This window comes from Monodelphis domestica, chromosome 3, assembly GCF_027887165.1.
Source record: "Monodelphis domestica isolate mMonDom1 chromosome 3, mMonDom1.pri, whole genome shotgun sequence".
In the NCBI taxonomy this organism is placed as follows: domain Eukaryota; kingdom Metazoa; phylum Chordata; class Mammalia; order Didelphimorphia; family Didelphidae; genus Monodelphis; species Monodelphis domestica.
This window is the reverse complement of record NC_077229.1, coordinates 97,537,693-97,550,239: the sequence shown is the minus strand read 5'-3', so window position 1 is coordinate 97,550,239 and position 12,547 is coordinate 97,537,693. Positions and strand designations below refer to the sequence as shown.

At 39.3% G+C, this 12,547-nt stretch overlaps 1 protein-coding gene across 1 annotated transcript; it reads right to left on the bottom strand.

Annotated features, from left to right (window-relative positions):
* Positions 1-272: 272 nt before the first annotated feature.
* LOC100011867 (beta-1,3-galactosyltransferase 2-like) lies at positions 273-2,054 on the bottom strand. The gene has a single exon (XM_001365957.4). It carries the CDS (start codon positions 2,052-2,054, stop codon positions 1,026-1,028), a length of 1,029 nt encoding a protein of 342 aa, XP_001365994.2. The 3' UTR covers positions 273-1,025.
* Between the last annotated feature and the right edge of the window lie 10,493 nt (positions 2,055-12,547).

Below are 12,547 nucleotides of genomic sequence, written 5' to 3'. Positions count from 1 at the left end.
ACATACGATTTATCACTTGTTTATTTGGGTATATGATGTGGGGATTTGCTTTTATAAGATTATTCTTACAAAAATGAATAATATGGAAATATGTTTTGAGAGATAATGCATGTATAACCCAGTGGAATTGCTTGTTAGTTTTTGGAAGGGAAAGGGAGACAACATGAATCGTCTAACTTTGGAAAACTTATGTGTAAATTTGTTATTTGAATAAAATAAAGGAAAAGATTCTAAAACTAAGAGATGTATTAGATAATAACAGAGCCCACTCATCCCCTTATAAACAAAGATAGCATTCAAGCTGAGAATTTCAGATAAGGCCAAAAGCTCCACAATCTCATGCCCAATGGAATCATGCCAACCAGCAGCAAGCTGGGACTTTTGGACTAGGAGAACTATATCCAAAGTAATCATTTGACTAGCCAAGAGCAAGCAGCACACAACAGAACCCATAGATGCCCAGCATGGAGCAGACCCAATAGAAGCAGTGGGATGACATCATCAGAGACATCATTTGTCCCATGACATTAGAGGGATGAATTGCCCTTCCACTCATGTTCCCTATACGAACTGCTTCTCCACACTTCTTCCTTAAATGAGTTTCAAGTTTTGGGGGGAAATATTTTATGACCAATTTTCTTACTATTGTTTTATTAAATGCCGTTGCTTGGAATTGTTTCCTTCAACTGAATGAGATAATTGGAGAGGATTTAAAGCTATAGTCCTGGTAAGCTGTGGATATAGACACAGAGAATACCTTGCACTTGGATCACCTTGTCTGGGGTACTCACTGAGGGTGTTGTGATATCCCAAAGTCCCACTCTGGGCGTCCCCATCAATTAGGTTCTGGGAATGCTGAAGAGTAGGTCAAGTAGGCATGACTGGGGGAAGGGTCTGAATTGGTACTCAAAGCCAGGGGATTACATGTCCCACATGGCAAAGCCCAGAAAATTTCCAAGAACCGGGTCAGTGACTATTGTCTGTGTCTGACCAGGGTGAGGTGAAAGGGAGTATGTGTCAACCACTCATTCCTGGGGACAAGTGTCATTGACTGCCTGGAAGTCTGGCCATAACTGCAGCAGTTCCTGTGGCTTATACTGGTGAACCAGGGCAAGTTGATGGAAGGCACAGTGTTCATATTCCTGCCGGACTATCAAGAAGGTATCAGGCGGAGCAGGTGTCGGTTGTACTCCTAGCTCCTGGATGCACAATCCAATAAACACATCCTCCAAGTAGATGGCCTTGAGTCTCTGGGCTACAGTCAGAACCCGAAGGGCCAGAGAGACAGACAGCACATAGCCTGGGCCCCCACAGTATACAGGATACTTTTCTTGGGGGTACAGCTCAGGGGGCATGTACCACTTGTCTTCCAGGCTCCGCTGGGGCTCTGAGTCAGTATAGATGTGACCTGTGATAAAGTTTGGCTGAGGGGGTTGATTGGGGTGTAGCAACTGATGTACCAGGAAGCTAGGGTTTAAGAAGACATCATTATCCACCTTGAGTACATAGCGGGCAGTGGGGCAGTAATGGGCCATCCACTCCAGCCCCATGAGGACCTTGAGAGTCAAGTTGCGATATGTATCCAGGAAGCCTACCTGGAGGAGATCCCCATACTCCCTGTCCTCCTCTTCTAGGAGAACCTGAATTTCTTGAGCAAAGATGGGTCGGGGAAGACCAAGAACAAAGAGGCGGCAGATGACCACACCAGGAATCAAGGTCTCATTGCCCCATGTTTGTCTGATGACTTGTCGCACCCCTACCTCATGGGGCTGGGTCATCACTAACATGAGCAGGAAAGGGGCTCCTCTAGGACCCTTACACTTGTCAGGATGGTTGATCAAGAAGGGATAGGGATAAGGATAATTCAGATCCAAAGGGTGTGGTGTCCAAGCCTGCCACTCAAACTTCCTCAAAGAGATCTTTGGGGATGGAGGCCTCAGATTCGTTGAAGATGTCCAGGATTCTAGAAGCTGACCCACCAGCAATACCAGCAGTCCCAAGAAAACTGTGCCTAGCAGAGCCCCCAGTACCAGCCGTCGCCTTATTAATTTCATGGTGCCAACGTCCTAAGGCAGAGAGAAATAAGAGTTCAAGTCAGTGATGAGTATAAGGTTACACATAGCCTTTATGCCTGCCCAGATCCCCACATATCTTTAAGGCAAGCTATTTTCTGGTGCAAGGGACCTGGATTTGGAAATGCAAGAGAGCTAAGAGCAGGGAGAAAGGGAAGGAAGACCCTTCTTTGTGCCAGGACAGCCACCAACTCAGTACTGTATCAGCAGAGGGAAAGGGGCAGGGGAGAAGGATTGAGGAGCCTGAACTGTGTAGGGGAAGGAGTCCTGGATCCCAGTCCCAGCTGTACCACTGGTTTGTTATATGGCTTTGATCAAGTCATTTTCCCTCTTGTGACTTTAGATTTCCCCATGTGTGAAATGAAGCTATTAAAATAGATTATGTCTAAGATATCCTCCTGTCAGATATCCTGACAATAGTTTTGTGAGAGAAAAGGAGTGAAGATCAGAAGAAACCTAAAGTGCCTATGTGGGAGCAGTTAGAGTACTGCCACAGCTGGTTGTGCCAAAGCTGTTGGGCAGGTGAAGGGCTATACTGGGAACTGTGTTGTGAAGAATAGAAACTATGGGTAGAATTTGTCTTAGTTTCCTAGAAGGAGTGCAGTCTTGCTGAATTCTTCCGTGTCGAATGACCTGATCCTTCCTTCTCAGTCCCAGCCAGTACCCCAACCCCAGAGCCCTAGGGAAATGGGTTCACTCCTGGTACACAGGATCTGGATCGAGAATTCTGGTCCTAAAAAGTACAAAGCCTATCCTAGGAAAGACCTTCTCTCCACTCTTTCCAGCCCTGAGCCCATTCCAAAACCTCAGTTTCCTTTCCGGGGGGTGATAGAAACCCAGTTCTTGAATTATTGCTGTTATAAGGCCTGAAGATGGGAGTCCAGGGTCCAAATCTGGCTCAGACACTTCCTAGCTTCCTGATCTTGAGCAAGTCATTTAATCTCCATTGCCTAGTCCTTATCACTCTTCTTCTGCCTGGGAACCAATTCATGGTATTGATTCTAAGGCTGAGGTAAGGGTTCCAAATAAAACAAACAAACAAATAAATAAATAAACAAATAAACAAATGAATGAATGAATAAATACATAAAGGAATAAACAAACAAATAAATAAATGAATAAATAAATAAACAAATAAACAAACAAACAAATAAATAAACAAACAAATAAATGAATGAATGAATGAATAAATAAATAGATAAATAGATAAATAAATAAATAGATAAATAGATAGATAAATAAATGAATGAATGAATGAATAAATAAATAAATAAATGAATAAATGAATGAATGAATAAATAAATAAATAAATGAATGAATGAATGGATGAATGAATAAATAAATAAATAAATAAATAGGAAAAAAAGATCAGGAAGGTCCCTACCATATACCCTTGGTCCCTAGCCCCAGGATCTCTGCTTTCCTTCAGGTTTAAGGGAGACAGCTTCAGGGACAGACAAATAGCAAATAGTTGGTAAATGCTTCTTGAATTAAATCCTTCCCCTAAGAAATCCAGGGGACTGGCTTGGGGATAGTCTAAGCTTCCTCTCCCACATTCCCCTCCGTTGACCTCCCCTCCCTTCTAGCCCACATGGATTGAGGTCCTCACCCTCTGCTCTGGCTGAGTCCTGGAATTCAGTGGCACAGGAGGACAACTCAGAGGGAATGACAGACACCTGGTCAAGGAGGTACAAATATGGGAGGAGTGTACCAGTGGGAAGGGGAGGGCACCTGCCTGGCAGGGTAACTTAATTGAAGTATTGGGTGGGGCAAATCCCCCAGGCAATAGGGAAAGGTGGCCAGCTCTCCCTGCCTATAACTCTACTGCTTAGATATCTTAGGTGAGAAACTCTGGCCATCAGCAGTTAAGGAACCCAGTTCCCAGCAAAAGGTACCCCTGGGAGTATATGGGGGTGGGTTAAGAGAGGGACTTGGTGGCTTTATCAGGGCCAACCACAAAGGAAAGCTGGTGGGGCACAGGATAGAGAAGTCTAATAATGGCTCACATTTTTATAACGTTTTAGGGCTATTTACATTTTTTCTGTGACAATTTTGACGTTGGGCCCCATCAGGAGCCTTTTGTTTGTGTTACTTGTTACTGTACCTTAAGCCTGCAGAAAGACATTGTGCTCCTATATTAATTTTCCTGCAAGGAAGTACATTTCAGCCTCTGAATTGCCCACCAATTGGCATCAGTCCAATGGAAAATTGGTTTCTCCCTGGCTTGTGCCCTATGTGATCCCTTCCTAGGTGATTGCCTTATCTTCACTGGGCAGCAGAGGTTAATCCAACTACAAATGCTTGTGCTCTTCATTCCCATGGCCATCAGCAGCCCCCTCCCCACTAAGGGTAAAGGACCAGCTGCTACATGGAAGAGCATGGATTAATGCCTCACTGACCAAGTCAGAAATTAATCTAGGGGGTGGAATGGAGTATTGCTCAAAATGTCTATGTTAGAGCTAGAAGTGGCAACGTTTGGGTTTGCCCAACAAGTGGCTGAATTACCAGGGAGAGAATTCTGGTTTGTAGGGATGCCTTTGGCTTCTTCCACTTGGCAGAGACATTCCAATTCAATTAAACAAACATTCTTAAAATTCCTACTATGTTCAAGGTATGGAGATGTAGTGCTGGGCACTGAAAATTCAGAGATACACCTGAAATAGTTCCTGCCCTCAAGAAACTGATGCCCAGTGCCTGGCACATAGTAGGCACTTCATGTATGTTGACTGATTGATTGATGTCCTACTTACTGAAGGACTACAACATGTATATCAGTAAATATTATACAAGAGAAATTGAGGGAGGAGAGAAAAATGACTGCCAGCTGGGGGATCAGGGAAGGTTTCTTAGAGGAGGTGGTTCCTGAGCTGAGCCTTGAAAGGAATCAATATTCTTGAGAGGTAAAGAAGAGATAGGAGTGATTTATATCCTTGGGCAGATTTGTCTTTTTTCTTTGTAACAATAATAACATTAGTGATAATAACAGCATTTATATAATTTTGTTAAAGATTTGCAAAGTTCTTTACAAACATTTTCTGATTTTTATCCTCCCCCAAACCCTGGGAAGTCAATGTAATAATTATCCCCATTTTCAGATGAGGTTAACAGGTTAAGTGACTTGAGCAGGGTCACATAGCAGTGCCTGAGGTCAGATTTGAGCTTAGCTCTTCTTCATTCCAGGTCCTACACTCTAGTCATTGTGCCCCCAGCTGTACTTATTTCCATGCCCTATAATTTCCACTTATGTGGGCCAGTTATGAACCAAAGAATGTGGGCTAGAGAGGGGAAGAAGTCACTGGAAATTACCCAATGGGGCTGTTGCAAAAGGTCATTAAAGACTGTTAATCATACTGTTTTAGACATCTTATTAGAGCAGCCCACTGGGAAAGCACACTGGGCATCCAGTACAGCCCCAAAGGGCACAGTGGAGAAAGAACACATGTCATAAAGCTAACCATGCACAGTTGGCACGGTGGGGGTGGAGGGGTGGCTTCACTCTGCCTATAACAAAGAGCTGGGCAATTCCATTCATCTCTCTCCCAGTTGGCTGAGTGTTGGATATTATTGTTGCCTTATTCCACTCTGTATTTGCTTCTCTACCTGGTTTTAACTCCAAGGAACAAGTGGCTCCTGCATCGTGTACCTCCTGGGGTCTCCCCATTCCAGCTTTCCTGCCTCCTCTTGTTTCATTTCCTCCATTAAATTATAAGTTCCTTCAGGCCAAGGACTATCTTTCTTCTTATTTATTGCGTCCCCATCGCTTAGCACAGTGCCTGGCCCGTAGTGGGAGCTTAATAAATGTCTGTTGGATTTACTGTTAGCCTCAACTGACCACTGCAGTCAGGCTTGTGAGAACCACGGTGAGGAAGGAGTGATTGTCCAGGGGGGAAAGACTGAGCCACTTTCTGACATTGAATACTCTGAGGAAATGCTTACTGAGCGGACAAAAGCCAGGGTGAATATTTCTCCCTCTTTTCCCATTGATTGGAAAAACCAAATACAGAAAAGAAATTCTCCAAAAGGTTTTTTGGTGTTGAGAACACCCAACTAAGGAATGAAGCAGAAACAGGTAGGAGTAGAGTTTTCATGGATTTACCAGTGAAGAAGCAGGGTTAGGGTTACCATTACACATTTTAAAATTCCAATGTCAAGCAGAAAATGTATTCTAAATTATTACGCAAATGTATTTCCTTTTTCTGTCATATGAAATTGGGAAGGAGATGTGACAACTAAAATATTCAAGAGACTGCCTTCTGGGTAAGCATCAATTTATTGATTAAACTAGCATTCACCAATAATTAATGGTTTATGATCCTTTTGATAATCAAAGACAAAGAAGTCCCTTCATAGAAATCCAGAAATACAGTTAGGGAGCCCATTATTCAGCTTTTCCACTGGATATCTGAAGACAACCCTGATGGGCGAACAGTTAATGAGGAGGGACTATATCCAGATTCTCAACCCCTCTGCACCCCTATAGGTAATTATGAGCAGTCACCATCCAGCAGGAAGAGCCTCATTATCTCCCTTAATTATTAATCAGGTATTATATGGAGCAGAAGGGAACTTTCCTTGGAATTCCTAAAAACAAAGAAATGAATATAAAGATAACAGAACTGATAGCAACTTCTAGTTCAAACCTCAGGTGTAGGAATAATTTAGTCTATATTTAAAAAATGAATCTCCTTAATCTCCTCTATGATTCTTGGGGAGATTGTTCCTCAGTTTCCCAAAAACTTGAAGGTACTATACATTTTATGGAAGAGCTAGCTTGATGCTTGAGTGTTTCTCAACATGATGTTAAAAAGTGATTGATGGGGGCAGCTGGGTAGCTCAGTGGATTGAGAGTCAGGCCTAGAGATGAGAGGTCCTGCGTTCAAATCTGGCCTCAGACTTTCTAGCTGTGTGACCCTGGGCAAGTCACTTGACCATCATTGCCTAGTCCTTACCACTCTTCTGCCTTGGAACCAACACACAGTATTGATTCCAAGACAAGAAGGTAAGGGCTTAAAAAAAAAAAAGTGATTGATAAATGCATGGTTCCCATTAGGGAACCCACCCCTTCCAGCATAAAGGTCTTACAAACAAAATAATGGTATTGGGGAGAGACATGAACCCCCAACCCCCACTGTCCAGTTCATTATGTTCAAGGACTATGATACCAATGTCTGATTTCTGGGAACAACTTCTATTGCTGTCACCTTCCTTTTCTCAGGCCTTCTGGAATCATGCCGGCCTTCAGAATAGCTTCTCTGGCAGATCTGCTTTTTCCTGGTCCAGGTCCCTGGAAACATCTTTTTCTAAAATTTCTTGAAAAACAGATCATAATACAATCACTAAAGGTAATATAAGTGAGAACTAACTCAAACCTTATGATTCTAACCTTATTAATATAAAGGGCATCCACTTCTGAACCTCTGCCCTAGAGAATTTGCATTTCCTAAACTTCTTGCTATTTTTTAACTTTTATCAAAACCACACACTTGCTTTGGAAACTGCCAGTAACAGACTGAAGGGAAATTCAAAAGAAGCTATGAGGGTCTGACCTTTAGACTCAGCTTTTCTAGCTAAAAAAAATTGATATGTACTTGATTGGTATTGGAACTTGGTATTAGAATATGCTCAATGCCTTTGTATCACATTAGAAACAATTATATTTGGCATATATAATCATCTGATTATTGTTTTTAAACTTTCACTCCAATTATTTATTTATTTATTTAAATTATTACTGTTTTTGTTACTTATTAGCTATCAATATTCAACTTATTGGTATTTATTATTATTGTTATTATTTATTCACTTTAATCATCTCAATCTTCCTGTAAGAGAATGAGATTCTGCATAGGATCTTATCCAATACATGAGCCATAGATAACACTTTGTGCAAATATGGGAAGCCTAAGCTTGATGATCATTTAAATAAATTTGCCCAAAAAAAGGTTTTACCCTTTTATTATAATAATAGACGTGGGGTGGGATTTGTAAAAAGGCAAGGCAAATTATTCCACATTTTATTAAATAAGTTACTGATATTCAGTTACTAGCCATGCTCAAATAAACTAGATAGTACATTCACATCGACTACTGCTTTTAGATTTTCTTCCAAACCTTTGTGTAATCTGCTTGCATTATAGAATATATTCTATACACAAGTCTTAATCTTACAACAAATAGCAAATCTTAAGTAGAATTATATGATCAGTAGAATTGTATTAGTAGAATAGACAAGTAGAATTAAATAATTAGAATTAGAGATAACAAAATAAATACCATAAATCATTTTCCTCTAAGATAAGTAACTGTACAAAATTCTTTTAATACAGAATAAAAAATGTTTCTGATGTATCCTCATTAAACAGTGGAAATACATCCTAATTTTACATGTTCCCAGATCATTGTCTAGTTGTCTAACTATTTCTATACCATTCCAAGACATTTGAAGGACCTTAAGTAATGAATGACAAAACCAAACAAATAGTCATCTATTTAGTTTCATGGAGGGGGGAGGGTAATTGAAAGAATTTCAGGTTGAATAGCTTTGATCTTACAATTTAGTAGCTTAATCTTTATTAGATAAGGATTTAATTTTGTATTCATATATTTCACTGGTCATTTGCCCTGATTAAAGAGAGTTGATATGAAAGGAAAAAGAGGGACATAGCTATAGTAAGGGGAAAATGGCCCTCTGATCTGTTGTAAATCCCATACAAGATAGCCAATTTCATTGACAAAAATTCCATAAACCAGGCTCAGAATCAGGTTGGTGGGAATATTCTCCATTCTTAGGGAAATCAAGATGAGAGAGTCCTACCATTGCCCATGTCAAAGTTTCTTCCTTGAGGCAGAACTCCACCTACTGTTCACAGAGGGTGGTTGGCACTATGAATCATTGGCTCAATAGCAATAACAGTAATTATAGTCCCATAAAATTTCACCTCAAATAACAAATTTCACAATTATAGTTCAGGGCCAAATTATGATTCCTTACTTGGTGTTGCAATAATAAAGTTTACAAAGCCTCAAAATCTTACATCTTCTTCTAGAAGCTAAACTCATTCTAGTATAAAACTATCATTAGAAATCAAGGAATTGATTGCATTTTGAAATTCTACATAGAGAGTGAATATGTGATAGATTTCTTAAAATTCTAGAACAATATTGGCTGCTATAAATCTCCAAACAATATATAAATATATGGCTACAGATTATAATTCCACTACAGAAACAATTTCATAATTCACAATTAAATAAAAATTTACCTATAAGATAAATAAATTCCTAATTACTTCCCCCTCTGGTAATTGTTCTCCCTCTAGTTCAGGAGTAGTTGTGTTGGAAAAAGAGATGAAAATTTTACTTGCTTTTATGGATCTTAAGCTAACAAGATGTAAATAGATCTTTTCCATTTTCTCCTTTAAACATTAAATACTTTATGAGTTTTGACATTATTAATACTATACAATAACATGAACAATTTTTTACCTTATTTTTTGTAAAGAATAGTCAGATAACTTCAAAATGAAACAATGCTTCAGAATTAGATTTAGAACTAGAATTAAAATTCAGAACAGCAATGCATTATAATATAACACATGATCAACAGGGATAATAAAATAATAGTACAGTTTCCAAGTGAATATGTATAATCTCTATTCACTTTGTTTTAAAAGTTTGGTTAAGGGGGCAGCTGGGTAGCTCATTGGATTTAGTCAGGCCCAGAGACAAGAGGTCCTGTGTGAATCTTAAAAACTACTCAGACTATACTTTAGAAGATTTTATTTAGCTATTTTCTATTGTAACAATGGAGATACTTGGTCTAACAAGAACCAGGAATGTCTTGGGAACTTTACATTACTCCACCCATACTTAGACATACTTTAGGGAAAGATAAAGTTGTAAACTCCTGATTGAACAATGAAGGTACTTAACTCATACCTTACAGTGAAGCTAGAACCTTAAGATAGGTCTATTTTTAGATCTAATACAAAAAGGTGTTAAGTACCTGTAAAGGTTAAATTAATCACAAAAAGGTCAAGTAAATCACAAAAGGCAAGCTTAACAAAGAAGTGTGAAGTACTCAGAAGATATAATGTAACCAGAGAAGGTGAGAACTAAGAATGGGCAGTCCTGGAAAAAAGTGTCTACTGTGATTGGTAGGTGTGAAAATTTAGGGAAGGTGACATAAGAGAAAATTTCTTTAAAAGGAGGGGTAAAAAGTCAGTTCAGGCAATTGAATTCAGTTCGGAGAAGGTTCTGAACTCAGTTTAGGAGATTGAGTTCAGTGGAGGATTGGAACCCAGCTTGGAGACAGTCTTGTGGTGAGTGATAAGACTGACTCCCTTACCCTTAGGCTCAGGGAGGCCACTTTGGCCAAGGCCTTTAACTACTGCCTGGCTCAGCCACTCTTCTGCCTTAGAACCAATACCCAGTATGATTCTAAGATGGAAAGTAAGGGTTTAAAAATAAATAAATAAATAAAAGTTTAGTTAATAATAGAATAACATCCATAATAAAAAGAAATTACTTTTCTACAGTATATTTGTATAATAATTTATCAAATTTTACCTTACTATAAGCAATATTAAGAATTTAAAATATGAAACAAAACTTATTAGTTTTTCACATAATCTTACACAGAATTACTTAAATTTATTACCCTTTGCATTGTTTTATCATACCTAAAACCCTATATAAAGCTATCTAATATGAAATAATTATATTCCATGAAAGAAATAATAAGTTAACATTTATATAGAGTTTGCCATATATCAAGCAGAATGTTATGCCTATAAGGTGCTAGTATTTTCATTTTAACTCATTAGGTAAAGATGAAGTTGCTTGGCTAGTAAAATTATAAAGAATAGATTTTAAGGCGGTAGCTGGGTAGTTCAGTGGGTTGAGAATCAGGCCTAGAGACCTAAGGTCCTAGGTTCAAATCTGGCCTCAGACACTTCCCAGCTGTGCGACCCTAGGCAAGTCACTTGACCCCCATTGCCTAGCCCTTACCACTCTTCTGCCTTGGAATCTTGATTCCAAGACAGAAGGTAAGGTTTTTTTTTTAAAAGAATAGATTTTAACTCATGTCTTTTCTTTATATATATATATATATAATTTTTTTTGGTCATTTCCAAGCATTATTCATTAAAGACAAAGATCATTTTCTTTTCCTCCCCCCCACCCCCCATAGCCGATGTGTAAATCCACTGGGCATTACATGTTTTCTTGATTTGAACCCATTGCTATGTTGATAATATTTGCATTAGAGTGTTCATTTAGAGTCTTTCCTCTGTCATGTCCCCTCAACCGCTGTAGTCAGGCAGTTGCTTTTCCTTGGTGTTTCTACTCCTACCGTTTATCCTCTGCTTATGAATGGTGTTTTTTTCTCCTGAATCCCTGCAAATTGTTCAGGGACATTACACCGCCACAATGTTCTCCTGGTTCTGCTCCTCTTGCTCTGCATCACTTCCTGGAGGTTGTTCCAGTCTCCATGGAACTCCTCCACTTTATTATTCCTTTTAGCACAATAGTATTCCATCACCAACATATACCACAATTTGCTCAGCCATTCCCCAATTGATGGGCATCCCCTCGTTTTCCAGTTTTTGGCCACCACAAAGAGCGCAGCTATGAATATTCTTGTACAAGTCTTTTTGTCCATTATCTCTTTGGGGTACAAGCCCAGCAGTGCTATGGCTGGATCAAAGGGTAGATATTCTTTTGTCGCCCTTTGGGCATAGTTCCAAATTGCCCTCCAGAATGGTTGGATCAGTTCACAGCTCCACCAGCAATGAATTAGTGTCCCCACTTTGCCACTTCCCCTCCAGCATTCATTACTTTCCTTTGCTGTTATGTTAGCCAATCTGCTAGGTGTGAGGTGATACCTCAGAGTTGTTTTGATTTGCATCTCTCTGATTATAAGAGATTTAGAACACTTCTTCATGTGCTTATAAATAGTTTTGATTTCTTTATCTGAGAACTGCCTATCCATGTCCCTTGCCCATTTATCAATTGGAGAATGGCTTGATTTTTTGTACAGTTGATTTAGCTCTTTATAAATTTGAGTAATTAAACCTTTGTCAGACGTTTCTATGAAGATTTTTTCCCAGTTTGTTGATTCTTTCTATGTCTTGCTTGGTTTTAAAGTCTTTCCCCTCCCAAAGGTCTGACATGTATACTATTCTGTGTTTACCCAATTTACTTATGGTTTCCTTCTTTATGTTTAAGTCACTCACCCATTTTGAATTTATCTTGGTGTAGGGTGTGAGGTGTTGATCTATTCCTAGTCTCTCCCACACTGTCTTCCAATTTTCCCAGCAGTTTTTATCGAATAGTGGATTTTTGTCCCAAAACCTGGGATCTTTGGGTTTATCGTATACTGTCTTGCTGAGGTCGCTTTCCCCCAGTCTATTCCACTGATCTTCCTTTCTGTTTCTTAGCCAGTACCAAATTTTTTTGATGACTGCTGCTTTGTA

Excerpts from the sequence above, each read along its gene's own strand:
- LOC100011867 (XM_001365957.4), bottom strand. The coding sequence starts at position 2,054 with ATGAAATTAATAAGGCGACGGCTGGTACTGGGGGCTCTGCTAGGCACA.